The sequence below is a fragment of the Daphnia carinata genome, chromosome 1 (genome assembly GCF_022539665.2).
Source record: "Daphnia carinata strain CSIRO-1 chromosome 1, CSIRO_AGI_Dcar_HiC_V3, whole genome shotgun sequence".
In the NCBI taxonomy this organism is placed as follows: domain Eukaryota; kingdom Metazoa; phylum Arthropoda; class Branchiopoda; order Diplostraca; family Daphniidae; genus Daphnia; species Daphnia carinata.
Window position 1 is genome coordinate 8,058,486 of NC_081331.1, and position 15,732 is coordinate 8,074,217.

The following is a 15,732-nucleotide window of genomic DNA, read 5'->3' on the forward strand; positions in this document are numbered from 1 at the left end:
CCAGCAAAATAAAAATCAGTAATTTCGTAAATAATTTCCTTATTTGCAATTTTAGATTAAGAATCGTATGGCAACGCCGGATGGAGCTCTTTCCCATCCGTTGGTTTCAGTGGTAGAAAATGGCGGTTAAAGTATTCTCTCCTACAACTGCACTCTGAAGACGCCGTCAGCCCTAGCACCCAAGCAACGCTTAACGATAAATCGATTCTTTTCCGTGTAAGTTTTTAGTATTAAAGAAATTTTGGGGTAACCCGAACTTCATATCAATACTTGATTCCTCAAACGCATGGTTGTACGGAGGTCATCCTTTCTTCACGTAGAGTCATGGCGGACTATAGTCATGATTAAATAGTCGACCAAGATTATAGAATCTTAAGGCGCAACATAAATGAGCCGAACCTAGTTTCCGAGTAGTTAGGCCTTTATGATCACAATCAGGTGCATTAAGCCCTTCGAAAACCGATCTCGAAAAGCCATGCACGTAAACTTCAGTGCTCGGACGGTTTCACTTCGTAGACTTTAAATCATGCTCTAAATAAAGAAAAAGACATTTGCATAATTCAATATTTCTACTTATCAACTTAAGGGCATGTGAAACAGTTATTAAGTTAATTCGTGGTTAGAAAGTTGCACAAATCTGTTAATTTGTATTGAATAAAAAATTTGGTTAATTGTACATAAAATTCTTTGGGCTGTTCCCTTCTGTAGGTAACAATAGGACATTGTCCTGGTGGCAGTTTTTAGATGGATGCAAGAAAGAAGGGAAAACCTGTTTCGTCAGACATTTCATTCATAGATGTGAGACATTCTATTTATTTATTTTTTATTTGCGTTAATGATCCTTGGTATTTCTTTGAATGCTTATCATTGTGCAGTTGGCTGTAGTGCAAATGGACAGCTTGAAAGTGTTACCTTACATAGACAAAATTCCCTTAACGTAACAACTTTGAATTTAAAAAAAAAAGATCCTATACAATTGATTGATTATATTGATAGTTTTCTTTATCACTTAAGTAAAAATGCTGATGCCTGTACCATTCATCCATTAAAACTGCCTTTTTTCCTATTTCTCTCTGCATGAAATCTACTCCAAGCTTGGTATGGATGACAACGCTGAGTCTGGAATATTGCCAAGAACTAATGGTGATGCCCTTGTAGTAGCTTTGCAGAAGAAGGAAACCTACAACAATCTTGCTTCTCAAGGTAACAAAGCGACAATAATCTGTCCTTTTTTTTTTTCTTTTTATAGTCATCAAACCTTTCACTTTATTTCCTATTATAGCTGAAACTCGTCTTCCTAAAATTCATCAAACGATGGCAAAACATAATAATGAAACCACTGCTGATAGGAGCACCCTTGACCTACGGAACCTTGTCATTTCTCAGTTGGACCCGATGTTGAGCTCCGGATCGAAGAGTGACGTTTGTACATTAAAAGCGAAAGCTTGGAAAAAATTGAAACTAAAGAGTTCTGAGAGGAGGAGCGTTTTTAGTGGTTCATGCAGTAGGCAGCAGCCCCAGGTTACAGGTGGAGGCGGCAAAACAGCTAAGGTGGACACTGAAACAACTAACAGAACGTCTGATGAGCAATCACACAGGATGGAGTTGGACGTGATTGCCTGGGAATTTAACATTAGCTTTGCAGGTGTTTGCGTGAAAGTGAAAATGGAACTACTAGACGTGAGTTACTCCCCGTATACGCATATCATGTTAAAACCTAATTTCCATTTTTTAGGAAAAGAATATGGCGGATTTTCCAAAGCTGGAAATACCCTCGAAATTATTAGTTTCGAATAGAATCAGTGCGGCAGAAGCTTTGAATTATTTCAAAATAAGAAAGGCGGCAGAAGACGAAATTTGTTTTACCAAGCTTTTGCCTGCAACAGGCATTACTTTGGACGATTACTTAGTATTCTGTTACATGCATGAAAAGAAGGGATTTACCGTTTTAAGGACGACATATGTTCCCGGTCCAGTAAAGCTTTTCTGTTTTATTACTCTAGTCAAAGGAGACTGTTCCACAATGGAATTGGCATCACTGTCACCTCACGTGAAAAGTAACTAGCATTTTTATTCCACAATTTGTTAGTTTATTTTTGTCCTTCAGCGATGTGATTTTTATGTTTTGCAGTATTAGTAGAAAGCCTGACCCATGATTTATTGATGGGCGTTATTGTGTTAGCAAACAGGAAACTAGACACAAATCATGTCGATGATAAGTCTACCAATATGCTCCCAAAAAGGTTAGGAAAAGTGTCAACAAAAAATTTAATCAGTTAGCCCTGCACTCACCTTCTTTTCTATTAACAATTGCAGACCTCAGAAAATCCTGACTGTAGAAAAACCATGGACTAATCGGATTCAACAAATCTGCCCGCTACCGAATGAAATCGGATCGAAATCTGAAGCTTACCCTGTAACAGAAGAAACAAACACTGATTTATCAGGCCCTACGAAAAGCTCTGTTAAACGATCAGCATCTACAACCTTAAAACTCAGTTTACCTGCTTCATCTTCGCTTCCCAAATTACTACCATCATCTGCTTCAACCAATCCGCTAATCTCAGCAGCTTCGTCGTCTGACAGGGAAACGATCAGCAATAGTTCTACGAAACCGGAAATCTTGTCCTCATCCACATTAGAGGGTGCTCGTAAGAGAGTCGCAATGAAATCCGAAGATGGAGGGCCAAATAAAAAACCCAGAGTAGATGACGAGATCGTGCGGTCCTTTTCGAGAATCGCTTTGGCGGATGCCTTATGGATTCCAAAAAGGTTAGGAAAAGTGTCAACAAAAAATTTAATCAGTTAGCCCTGCACTCACCTTCTTTTCTATTAACAATTGCAGACCTCAGAAAATCCTGACTGTAGAAAAACCATGTACTAATCGGATTCAACAAATCTGCCCGCTACCGAATGAAATCGGATCGAAACCTGAAGCTTACCCTGTACCAGAAGAAACAAACACTGATTTATCAGGCCCTACGAAAAGCTCTGTTAAACGATCAGCATCTACAACCTTAAAACTCAGTTTACCTGCTTCATCTTCGCTTCCCAAATTACTACCATCATCTGCTTCAACCAATCCGCTAATCTCAGCAGCTTCGTCGTCTGTTCGTTGGCGTTCAACATTCGTAGGTGAAATGCTGGAATTGTCTTCTCGTCCGAGGAATCGTCCGAGGAATCGCCGTCGTCCGAGGAATCGCCGTCGTCCGAGGAATCGTCGTCGTCCGAGGAATCGTCGTCGTCCGAGGAATCGTCGTCGTCCGAGGAATCGCCGTCGTCCGAGGAATCGCCGTCGTCCGAGGAATCGCCGTCGTTCGAGGAATCGCCGTCGTTCGAGGAATCGTCGTCGTCCGAGGCTCGTCGTCGTCCAAGGAATCGCCAGAGAACAACTAAGGAAGCGCTTTTGTACCTTTCCTTCCTTCTGGATCCTTCGTCTTCGCGCTAAAGACAGAAACACGCAATGTGTACCTGCTTGACATTTTTTAATGTTACGTTTCAAAATTCTATTCCATTCCATGTCGCTACCGTCGCATCGTAAGCGAATGCTCCGCTTTTTAAAATGATCACAGTAATGCTTCTCTTTTAAAGTCAAGACCAGGAGCATTTTTTTGGAAACGTAGAAAACAAAATTGATTTCCCAGTGAGTTTAGATTTAGATTTTGAAGTCTATCTACAATATTCTTTTTAAAACTTACAAACTCGCATTGCCTATTCAAAATTTCGTCATTCATTTTTCGTTGTTATTATCACAATATTTTTCCTGTTTAGTCAACTGGAGTAATATATACAAATTCTATCGTATTCTTATTTCTCGAGTATCGCCTTTCCGTTCTATCTTCCTCTTTAGAGGATGTCTTTTGTCTATTGTTAATGTTATGGTTACTTTCAGCAGCTAAGCCTTGCTTCACGTACGGTAAAATTCTATTTCTATTAACGTGTTTGAAACTAGGAAGAAAGGTAATGTAACCTTCATATGCTTGCACGTACATTTGGCTTTCTCTGCAGCATTTTCTGTGCCTAATTCTTTATTTTTTTATGTTTGCTAGCAGGGTGATTTGCAATCTTCTCTAAACTGGCCACGAAAGTCCGATTCTAGCTACACCGTTTGTTGGAAACCGTATTGAGAAACCAACTGCCTGCATGTCTCAAGATAAGGTTGGTTTACTATTAGAGACCTTAAAATTCATGTGATAAAAGTTTCTTTTATTGTTCGTGCAAGGGAATTTGGAGCTACAATGCCGGAGTAGTTCAAGCCTTGTTATCGTCTGTTGCTTTTTCTGTAAGTCATCAATTCTGGATCAACTCAAATTTTGATTGTACTTTTACGGGACACACTGTTTGATGGTTAAGATGCCCTTGGAGCGCTTTCCTCTTAGGGACATTTGTTCCAAATATGCAAAGCATAAAGCGAAATTCAAATCTTCTAGAAGAGTCTTCTCAAGGTGCCAAAATGTTCAGTTTGTCACTTTCTACTCAAACTATTATTTTTATTTTTATTCTTTCAGGATCTGTCAACTCCTCATAGAAATTACACTATCGCGAAGGTGTATGTTTATGATTTGCTTGACATGATTTGTCGTGGTCCTAAATCACCGTGGGAAGCCCCGATTAAACTGCAACATTTATCTTCCAACGTCGCTCTTTACGTCATATGTGTCGGGATGACGAGGAGTAGCCTTGAGGAAAAGAATGTAGAGTTGACTGCATTGAAACTTCAAACTTCTGTGTCTTAAAGGTAAGCTCTTCATATTTCCCTAAAAATAATGTAACGGTCATTTTCCGAAAATGCCTAACACCAGCATCAGTCCTGATATCTGATAGATACTAATTGGTTCCTCTAAACGTGGTTAATTTATGTTTCCCGAAGAACTTACCCAATGTTTCTTTTATTACTTAAAGGTTAGCACAATAGTGAGTTTCATTGCATCTTTTGTGATTTTATTAGGGACACCTAAACCAATTTGTTTTGTTCACAAGTAGAGGAAATCATTGCATTCCATTGTAATACTGGTTTAGCGTTCAGTTGCAATTTTTATATTAAGCATGATCCCTGCAAAACGGAATTCGTATGCAGGAATGTTCTTTTATTGAACCCCACCAACATAAAGAATTGCCCTTTTTGTCGTAAGTCTAAGAATACCATTCGCGCCCTGCACCCAATAACCCTTGTAGCGCTTTACTATCAGTGGTTTTTGGTGTCGTTAGGTACATGCGTCAGCGCATTCCCCTTTTCCAGCGATGCCCGAGATTGTTTATGTTTCGTATCCCTCATCACCAATTTGACGGATAGGCAAGAAGTATGAAGATTTCTTTTATTGTCCTGCCAAGTATTGCTATGAATGTGCGTACTTGTCAACGCTAATGAATTTCCAGCTCTGTGTTTCGTTTTGCCATGTCTAGTGAATCTGTGTCAGGCCAACGGCCTTTCTACGTCTTCGGCAGAACACAATTTCATATCGTAATTGAATAGATCTGTATCTGTATTTGTGGAAGAGGCCAAAAAGAGATTGTGGCGAGTATTTATGAAACTGCTAGTACTCTACTGTGTCTGAGATGCTCACTCGACTGGCTTCAACCTTCGATATGGCCTCATTTTATAGCAGCTACTGCCACCCTGATTCATCGCTTTGGCCCAGGGGCAACAAGAAGTTGAATTTTTTTGAATATCCAGTATTCTTACCCCACCTCTGTTGTACTGTATGGTGTAGTGAATAACCGTCTCAGGCTGCGTTTCCACCGCTAGCGGGGAATTTCAAAATTTCCAATTGAAAATACGCGGAAAGCAACATCTAGGTTTCACTGAATAGTCGCCGAATAATCCTAAAGAACAGCAATCAGTCTATTTAGATACAAACAAAAGGTTTTATTGAAACTGAGTTGTATTATTCTTTAGGACAAGAGATTTGGGGTGCACTTGTACAAGAACGACATACATTTCTCTGCATGGGTTTTTTTTTTCGTTTTCTTCTATGTTCTTCTTGTTCTCTATATTTTTCTTTCCGTTCTTGGTCTACTGCGGGTTTTTTTTTCAACTCACGCAAAAAAAAAAAATCATTCCCTTTGTTCTTTTAGCTAAAGGTTGGTCCAGTATTTTAACAGACCACGCACAGTGGGAAAGCGGTGGGAAAAAAAGGCAAAATGAAAAATACTTACATCCATGACTATAAAACAGGAATAGTAAAGAGATCACAAAGTGGATTTGACAGAAATAAAATGATAAGGTGTGTCTTCAATATTAGTTTGCCCTGCTTGATAACATAGTTCAAAATAGTCCATGGACTAGTTGGCTGTTAGTCAATTAGTCATCGTCACGAAGCAACTTTTCATCGATGCAAAATTCATCACCCGAATCACTTGATGACGATTCGAGTTGTTCTTCGTCGAATGCGAATTCTGAATAAATCAAAATCAAAATATTTCAGCAATACACCTGATTTTTTGTTAATAAAAAAAGCTTCCTACTTGGGTCTACTCTTGGCTCCAATTGCTGCTCATCGTCTGACGAATTATTAATCAACCAATAGTCAAAATCACGAGTCAGCCAAGGTTGCTTTAAGGCGGATTGCATGAAGCGGATCTATGTTGAACCTATTTCTTGCTTCCGGAGCGTCGCTTTTACTCCGCAACTAACGATGCAATGGGAGCTTTTTTCTGGAACTATGTAGCCATACGTGAACGTGTTCAGTTCATATCTACGCCGAATTGTAAAACGACACAATGGTTAAGGTAATACATTTCAACACGTTAACATTGTATCGCAAAAGATTACTACCTCAATCCATTAACATCGGCCACGAAGCTCAAATGGTTCTCCGAAAGTTCAATGGTATAATCGCTCAGGTGGCCCACAACGAACGTTACACAAACATCCTATTGAAATACGAAAATGTCTATGTTTTGACAATTTATGATCACATGTGCCCATTTCGTTGTAGGGAAGCGACTCAAAACTGTCCTTCAAAGGCTTCGTGTAACCGATTAGCGCTAAATTTGATTTCCATGTACAATTTGCTGCACCACCAGCTTCTCTTCTGATGCTGGGCCACTTTCACCAGATGCCTCGTCAGATCGACGAGAATCGGTATTTGAGTTAGTATCGTCACTTTCTTGAGATTTCGGAAAGAGGTCAATCCAACCAGGCGAAACATCAAATTTCAGGTCATCTTCTGCATCGTCCAGGTGTTGCGATTTGCACATTTTGCCTCGTAACTCATTTTCTTCAGCCTCCTTCTTGATTGCAGCCGAGTTGCGTTCGATTGCACGAAAATCTTCATCGTTTTCTAGCGAAATGGCATAATTTTGCTCTATCAATTGTTGAGCTAAATTTTGGGGCTCGCTTCCTTCGCGGTTTATCAGTGTAACATGGTAGTGCGGCCCTTTCGTCACTTCATCAGGAACTGTGGAGCGGCGTAAGTTGTGGTGTAGTATTCAGCAGCCTCTAGTATTGAGGAGCCTCTGTGTAGTAAAACGGGGCAGCATAAGTTGTGGTGTAGTAGGTAGGTTCCACGTAGTACGAAGTAGCAGCCGTGGTGTAGTAACTTGGGGCAGCGTAAGACTTCGGGGCTTCAGTGTAGTATGTCGGCTCGGCGTGGTACGACGGGGCAGCTGCCGTGTAGTAAGTTGGAGCTACATAAGATTTGGCTGCTTCTGTTGTGTGATAGGCAACTGCAGTGGTGGTCTAGCTGGGCGCAGCATAATATGTAGGGGGAGCTTCAGTATAGTAGCTCGGTGTGGCGTATGTCGTTGTGTAGTACGTCGGCGCAGCATACGTAGTTGTGTAATAAGAGGCTGTAGTGTAGTATTCCGGCGATTTGGTCGTATAGTATTGCGGAGGCTTGGTGTAGTAGCTGGAGGCAGCATATGTTGGTGTATAATACTCGGTCTTCTTTGTTGTGTAGTATTCGGGAGCCTTGGTGGTGTAGTAACTTGGAGCAGCATAGGTTGTGGTGTAGTAAGGCGCTGAATTGGTGCAGTATGCAGAAGAAGACGAACCCATTGGTCCACCCATGGCCTGTCCAGCCATCACAGAGACAACGGCCAACAGCGGCATCGCGCCGTAGTTAGCTGAAATTAAGATAATATACACACATAAATCTCTTGCCCCAATTGAGCACAGCGAAAACACACACCAATTTATTACAATTGATTGAAACTAAAATTGATCACAGGTTTAATTCCTACGACTATATAGTAAAATTCAACATTAAATTACCCATAATTACAAAGTTGGAAAACACGATGTGAATAACCGATGGGAATTGTAGTACTGCTCTTGCTCAGTCGAAATGGTTTACTAGACTGAATCAAATTATGTTTGTCCTCTCACTTTACTGCGTCCAAACTCACCCTGTTTCGATTGACTAGCCCTGCGGGTTACGACACGCGCACCTGACAGGTAGTGACGGCCAGTTGCCTCAGGGCTGCGTTTTCTACTACCTGGTCGCGCAATGCCGCCATTAACTCGTTGTGTTGCTGTTGCTGTGGCTGCTGAGCACGCTCTTGGGCAATGCCGGCTGTAAACTGGGCCAGAGCGGCAGTCAGTGCAGGATCCATGGCTGCAGTTGGCTTCTGTGGCTCTACTTCTGATTTTGGCTTTTCCTCGACCGGCGATAGATTAAATACAATGCTTCCCCTCGGGGACGCTACGCTAGGTGCTACAAGCCTGACCCTAGACACCTGCGTTTCCTTGGATGGTGAGCCCCCAGGATGGCCCGGAACCACGTGTCCTAATGTGGTAGCAAGGACGGTCGAAACGCTCTACCAACTCTTTCTTCGGAGGCATGCGACACTCCCGATAAAAAAAAAACAAAAAACCACGCACAAACACACAAACAAACAAAAAAATAAACAAAGCAAAAACAAAAAAAGGAAACAAAGCTAAATGATTACTAGCTGCTAATTATCCACCATGGAACATACCATCACCTAACCCACCAAATGACTCCACGCTTAACAATAGGAAAACGCAATGAAAGCAGAATTCAAAATTTACGCAACGGAGAACGGTCAATAACCAGGGTACGAGCACCAACCTAAAAAACGTACAAGAAATGGGAAGATTAATCAGCGGGGAGTTAAGATGTCGAGGATATAACTAGATATTGCCGCGTGTCCAACACCTTCCTCAGCCGCACCATGTCTGTCACAATTTGCCGGCCGTTGTCGCGTGGTTTCCGAATGGCGGCGCGGATACACTTACCTTCATACAAATTACACAGCAAGAAAATATCTTCTGGGCGTAAGCTATTGCTGAACAAACGTGCGAAAGTGAAAATCAGAATTGTTCATCAGCGTTCATAAGGTTAAACTTCAAATTGATGCTGGAAGTAGTTTAACAAGGTCCAGGTTGAAACTCAACTAGAAGAAAATGGATTCTACCGGGCGAGCACGAGGCCGTTCCCGTGGAAGGGGACGTGGAGAGGAAGGATTGGATACCTTGACTATCTATCATTGTGGGAAATACGCCTCCGAGCTCGTTATTATTTCCTTTTGTCTTAAATACCGTAAAGTCAGTCTTCCCACAAGGAAGATACTTTACATAATGGTGGCAGCGTTTTTCAGGAGCTCTACCACAATGATGGACGATGTTATGTCAGGTGGGCATAAACTTTCTCGTACACCTTTGAACACCCCGCTTATTCCTGTAACACCCGTAGTGCAAATCAATGACGAAACGATAGCTAAGTTCATTAGTTTCGAAAAATTGTCAGCTTCTTCCACGACCGTTCCGCATACATTGCAAGGCTGTCAGCCGTCAGAAAAGGAACAGTAGATGTTAAGCAGTCGGCTTTTCCCATTTTAACTCCCAAAGTGCAGACAGATAACACCCAGTTGAAGAAATTGAGGTCTAACACGGCGTATGAGGCCGTATCTCCATTAGTTAAGCCTACCGCTAGGAGAATTTGGCCTGGTAGCAAAGCTTCCGTTACACCTACTCAAACCGTTCCGTCTGTTTATGCAAGATTAGCTTCTCGTTTTTCCCCCATAAAATCACCTGTGGGAAACACATCAAAGACTAGTTTTCTCTCGAGCACTCTTTAAGCTTTTTCCAAAAGAAAAGCCCAGTGAATGGACGGTCAACCCAAAGTGAGTCTCCATCACCTATACCACGAGATCACGACCAACCAATCGAGAATATTCCCGGCACCAACGAGTCAGTTACCGTCCCTACTACTGACGCTCAGGTACCTCAAGGAGAGGGAATTGGATTTCCAGTCAACCAATCCATTAATTTGGGAACAACTACGATCGTTGATGCAAACAATCCGGCTGCGGTACCAATACCAAGCCAACGTGACAACGGATTTGAAAAACCCGAAGACACTCCTGAAAGCCTTGGGAGCAGTCCTTGAAACGATAGCAATTGGACAAACCAGGACAACGGCACAGGTTGCGGAGAACCAAGTGGCCGCGCTGACAGCAATCTTCACAACCTATGCGAGGGAGTTTACGATTTACCTACTAGGACAGACTTACAACATCGTCGAGTTACTGACATACACGCCGGCGAAGGACAAGGACCTGTTCAACTTTGTCCCCCAGGAAAGCTTGCTCAACAACCTCGAGGACAGGACATATTCCCTACTCGCAATCGAGATAGCGCAGTTCTCAACCTACCTAAAGGACACCCTGCGGGAGTACCAGCTGAAGTTCCTCAAGGACATCCTCCACCTGGTCCCTTACCGAAGAAAAGTTCAGCCCATAAGCAGTTTGGAGGGATTATTGCCGGAACTGACATCGCTTCAGACCAAATTAAACAACTTCCAGACATCGGTGCAACCGGACGGGCAGCGAATAACGAAGGAAATCAGGGAAACACTCATTCCGGCTACCAACGAATTGAGACAGTTGCTATCATACATTCCGAGGACCCAGGAAGAACAGCAAACCACGCCGAGTCCGCAGGAATCGCCGCTGTCGGAACGCATTCCGAAGAGAAGGCGAGCACGCCAAAGAAACCGGCCTTCCAACCAGTCACGCACTCAACACCCTCCTCAAGCCCAGCAATCCAATCAGCAGGAAGATCTGATAGCGCAACTGAGGCGATTACGAACAGCATTTCAGGACACCCTCAGAATTCACGGCGAAAGACGTCGAATCCTCTCATATTCGATCCCGACATGGCCAAATCTTGTTCTCCTTCACGGGCTGCCACAGTCAACGACTTAAATGATTTTCAGACAAACCAACACACTTTTTCGCGCCTACAATTGCTTCCTTCCTTTTCGGGAAGTCCAATTTCTCGTTTTGACTCTTGGCTAGAATCTTTTGAAAGCATAGTTGATGGGGCAGCATGGTCAGAAGAAAAGATTATTCAGATGCTGCGAGCTAAAATAACAGATAAGGCTTTTTCAGTACTTCAAAACATTATCAGGCAGCATCCGCATGATTATGCGTCTATTAAAGAAGCGTTACTTGATCACTTTCATGGGGATGAAAACGTCGATGTCTATATAAAAAAATTCAATAAGGCTAAACGCAAACCAGGCGAAAAAATTGTCGACTATGCGCATCGCTTGCACGAGATTTTTAAGAAGGCGTATCCAGCGGGTTATGCAGAGAAATCGTTCACGATAATCCTTATGCAAAAATTTATCGAGGGGTTGGATTCCAAATTACAGGCCAAAGTACGTTATAAAGAATTTCGCGATTTTACCGAGCTTGTAGCATCAACGCGTATTTATGCCGTTCGTTTGGAAGCTTTAGAGACAGATCGGGAAAAACATGAGTTTGTTAGAGCAATCGATGGATCGTGTGACACAAAACATTCAGATTTGACGGAACTCAAGCAAATGTTAATCGACCAGAAGGAAATAGTCAATAATGTCGTTGCTAATATTAGTCAAGGGAATAAAAATGCGGAGAGCCCGAAAGAAAACAGGGAAGACATTAGGGATGTTCTTCAGGAACTCACGCAAGCAGTCAAACAGCTCCAAAGGGACAAGAAAGATTATTCTTCTTCTCCAACAGGCAACCCTTATAAGAAACAAGTTTCGTTCCAAACCAATAGCGGCAATCAAGACAGAAATTGGAGACCTCCTCCTCATCGACCCAATAATAACACCAATTCTTACCAAAATCCGGGATTCTCTAATAGACCTACACAGTCCACGTCCTCGTTTTCCAGACCTTTTATTGATTCGAGAAATCGGCCTACTCAAAATGGAATAACTTGCAATTTCTGCGGTTTTCGTGGGCATACACAATCGGAATGCCGTAAATTCCAACGACATAATTTAGAACAAGCACAGCCTCCAATTTGTTATTCTTGTCGTGAAATCGGACACAAATCGAATAACTGTCCTAAGTTCAGGAGCTCCGATAGGCCGAATATTCCAGGTCCCCCCTCAGCGTCAGGGAAACCAATAGATATCAACTGTAACTTCGGGTCAGTTGATAGGGAGCCTCAGTTAAAATCCCGACAAGTCGCAAAATTAACAACTATAACAAATGAATCGACCCCTAGAATTCCATTAAAAATTTTTCAGATACCGTTGCAAGCCTTATTTGATACAGGCGCGTCTAAAAGCATTATTCACGAGAGAATATTTCATAAGTTACCCCCGAGAGGTCAAGCGATCTGCAGTCAGCTTGATTTCGATTTGTATGATGTAGGGGAGAAAAAGTTACATACGCTGGGAAGAGTTACATTGCCCGTACGATACGGAGAGTCAGTTTTAAGACAAGAGTTTATTGTTACAAATGGTGTTTCTGAAGACTGTATCCTTGGATGGGATGCAATCCAGAAGCACGGTTTTCGGCTTGACGGAGAAGCCAGGAGCATTTATTTAGCAAGGGATGCGCAGGGATCAGCCATCTCTAGGGTACCAGACATGGCAGTTACGACGGTCAAAAAGACGACGCTATTTCGTCAGACTTCGCTAGTAGTTGCAACGCAAATGAAAGGTTCATTTCCGTATGTCCCCCTAATACCACATTTATGTTTACCCCAGCAGAGGATTTGCCGAACGGTATTTTTATTGAGGAATTCATTGGAAACGTATCTAAAGATGGGAAATATCAAATTATGGTCGAGAATCATTCGTTAAATCAAGTCATACTTCCTAGGAACACTACATTAGGCGTAATTGAGATTATTCATAACGTAATTGGGAAAATTGCTTTAAGTAAATTAGAGGAAAAGCCTACTATTAAAAGTGAGCCCGTTTTAATTTCAGAAGTCGACGCTGAATTTCAAGCTCCGCTCTCAAAACTATTAAATGACTTCCACGACTTGTTCGCAGCAAAAGATTCAGAATTAGGGAACACTAGTCTCATTAAACATACAATTGATACACAAGGAAGAGGCCCTATTCGACAACGCCCTTATCGAGTTACAAATAATCAAAGAAAAATATTGGAAGATAAAGTACAGGAAATGTTGGATGCTAATGTGATCCAATATTCACATTCGCCATGGGCTTCACCTGTGGTTTTAGTGGAAAAAAAGGGTGGAGAAGTAAGATTTTGCGTTGACTATAGGAAATTAAATAGTATTACAAAAAAGGATTCGTTTCCTATGCCGAGGATAGATGAAACATTGGACAAACTGTATGGGAAGAAATTTTTCACCACTCTTGATTTAGCTTCAGGTTATTGGCAAATTCAAGTTGATGAGCCGGCTATTGAAAAAACAACATTCGTAGTGGAAAATAACCTTTACGAATTTAAACGTATGGCATTTGGATTGTGCAATGCACCTGCGACATTTCAAAGACTAATGAATTATGTACTAAAAGACGTTTTGGGAAGTAAAGCGTTAGTTTACTTGGATGACGTAATCATCTTTTCAGACACTTTCGACGATCACTTGAATGATATTCGGGAAATCTTTGAATTATTGAACAATGCCAATTTAAAATTAAAACTTAAAAAATGCCAGTTCATTAAAAGTTCAGTAAATTATTTAGGCCATGTCATCTCGACTGATGGTGTTAAACCTGATCCGAGCAAAATTGAGAAAATAATTAATTATAAAAGACCCGCTTCGGTAGATGAAGTCAGATCATTTCTGGGTCTAGCTGGGTATTACAGACGATTTATTAAAAATTTTGGATCAATCGCCAAACCGTTAACCAGATTAACCCATAAAGAACTTAGCAGAAAACCTTTTAATTGGGGAAACGAGGAAAACATTGCTTTCGAAACCTTGCGTACATCTCTAGTGACTCCACCAGTACTGGCTTACCCCAATTTCAACGAGAAATTTTTCCTTTTCACTGATGCATGCGATTATGGCATTGGAGCGGTACTGTCCCAAATTCAAAATGGTCACGAGCACCCAATCGCGTATTCCAGTAGACAGCTAACGAAGGCAGAAGCTAAATACAGTACGACTGAAAAAGAGGCACTTGCGGTTATCGATGCGATTAAGCATTTTCGACATTACCTTTTAGACCAACCTTTTGAGATCATAAGTGATCATCGTCCACTTCAATGGCTTAAAAATCAGAAAGATAACAATGGGAGATTAGGAAGATGGGCTATCCTGTTGGCCGCAACGAATTATGAATTAAAATACAGACCGGGACGTATTCATCAAAACGCGGATTGCTTGTCACGCTTAAAAATAGCTAGTATCCAAACCGAACGTAATATTAAATTAATTTGTGAAAGACAATTAGAAGACGACCTTTGCATAGTCATTCGAAATTATTTAGATAACGGTGAACTTGAAGAAGAATTTCTCCAATCGAAACCAGATTGGGTAAAAGAAATCGAGTATTTTGAAGTTATTGACGGTACGCTTTACCGGCACGTGCTGCCATCTTCTGATAACAAAAGAAACGAAACTCACCATCAGTTGGTCTTACCTACATCGTTACGTCATCTAGTGCTCAAAGAACTACATGATGCACCGATGAGTGGACATTTAGCCTTTTATAAAACCTATTTGAAAGTAAAGAATCATTATTATTGGCCAAATATGAGGAAAGACATAAAAAAATATTGTCAGGCTTGTGAGGTGTGCATCGCCAACACTTCATCAAATTACAGAGCGTTATTGCATCCTCATGAAATTGCAAAGGCCCCTTTTCAAGTTATAGGCATGGATTTTCTAGGCCCTATCACACCAGTTTCGCCCAATGGAAACAGTTACATTTTAGTTATCACAGATTATTTTAGCCGATGGGTGGAAGCTGTTGCTTTAAAGGATCAGACTGCGCAGACAACAGCAGAATGTGTGTACAAAACAATAATAGTTAGACACGGTATGCCTAAAGCTATTCTTTCAGATCGCGGTACTAATTTCACATCGAAATTGTTCCGATCCTTTTGTAAAAAGTTCAACATTGAACAACGTTTGACAACGTCTTATAATCCAGCTAGTAACGGCGAAACTGAAAGGTTCAATAGAACATTAACAACAATGTTGAGGAAAGAATTGAAAGACGGCGAGCACGCAAATTGGGAAGATTTACTGGATGATGTGTTGTTTGCTTATCGTAGTTCTGTCCATTCTTCTACACTGGACACCCCTTATTACTTATTACACGGTAGAGACCCCAATTTACCCATCAATGAATTTCTTGACGCGTCCCCAAAAACATTTATATCCGCATCGGATTACGTAGGTAACTTAGCCGAACGCTTGCGCTATAGTTTCCAACGCGTCCGTGAGGAGAGCGAAAAAGCCAGAAAACGTCAAAGGGAGCAATATAATAAAAGGGCGAATGTAAAACAATATTTGGTAGGAGATAGAGTCTTATTAGATATTAGAGTTGTAAA

At 41.4% G+C, this 15,732-nt stretch overlaps 1 protein-coding gene and 1 pseudogene across 1 annotated transcript; one reads left to right on the forward strand and one right to left on the reverse strand.

The window, feature by feature from the left end:
* The first annotated feature begins 107 nt into the window (after positions 1-107).
* Positions 108-3,804, forward strand: LOC130701590 (uncharacterized). The gene is made up of 8 exons (XM_057523542.2): positions 108-216; positions 709-798; positions 1,095-1,203; positions 1,283-1,680; positions 1,736-2,057; positions 2,132-2,243; positions 2,317-2,772; positions 2,846-3,804. Exons 2-8 carry the CDS (start codon positions 745-747, stop codon positions 3,477-3,479), a joined length of 2,085 nt encoding a protein of 694 aa, XP_057379525.2. The 5' UTR covers positions 108-216; positions 709-744; the 3' UTR covers positions 3,480-3,804.
* A 3,616-nt stretch (positions 3,805-7,420) lies between these two features.
* Positions 7,421-15,732, reverse strand: part of LOC130702719 (adhesive plaque matrix protein-like) — an 82,146-nt pseudogene continuing 73,834 nt past the window's right edge.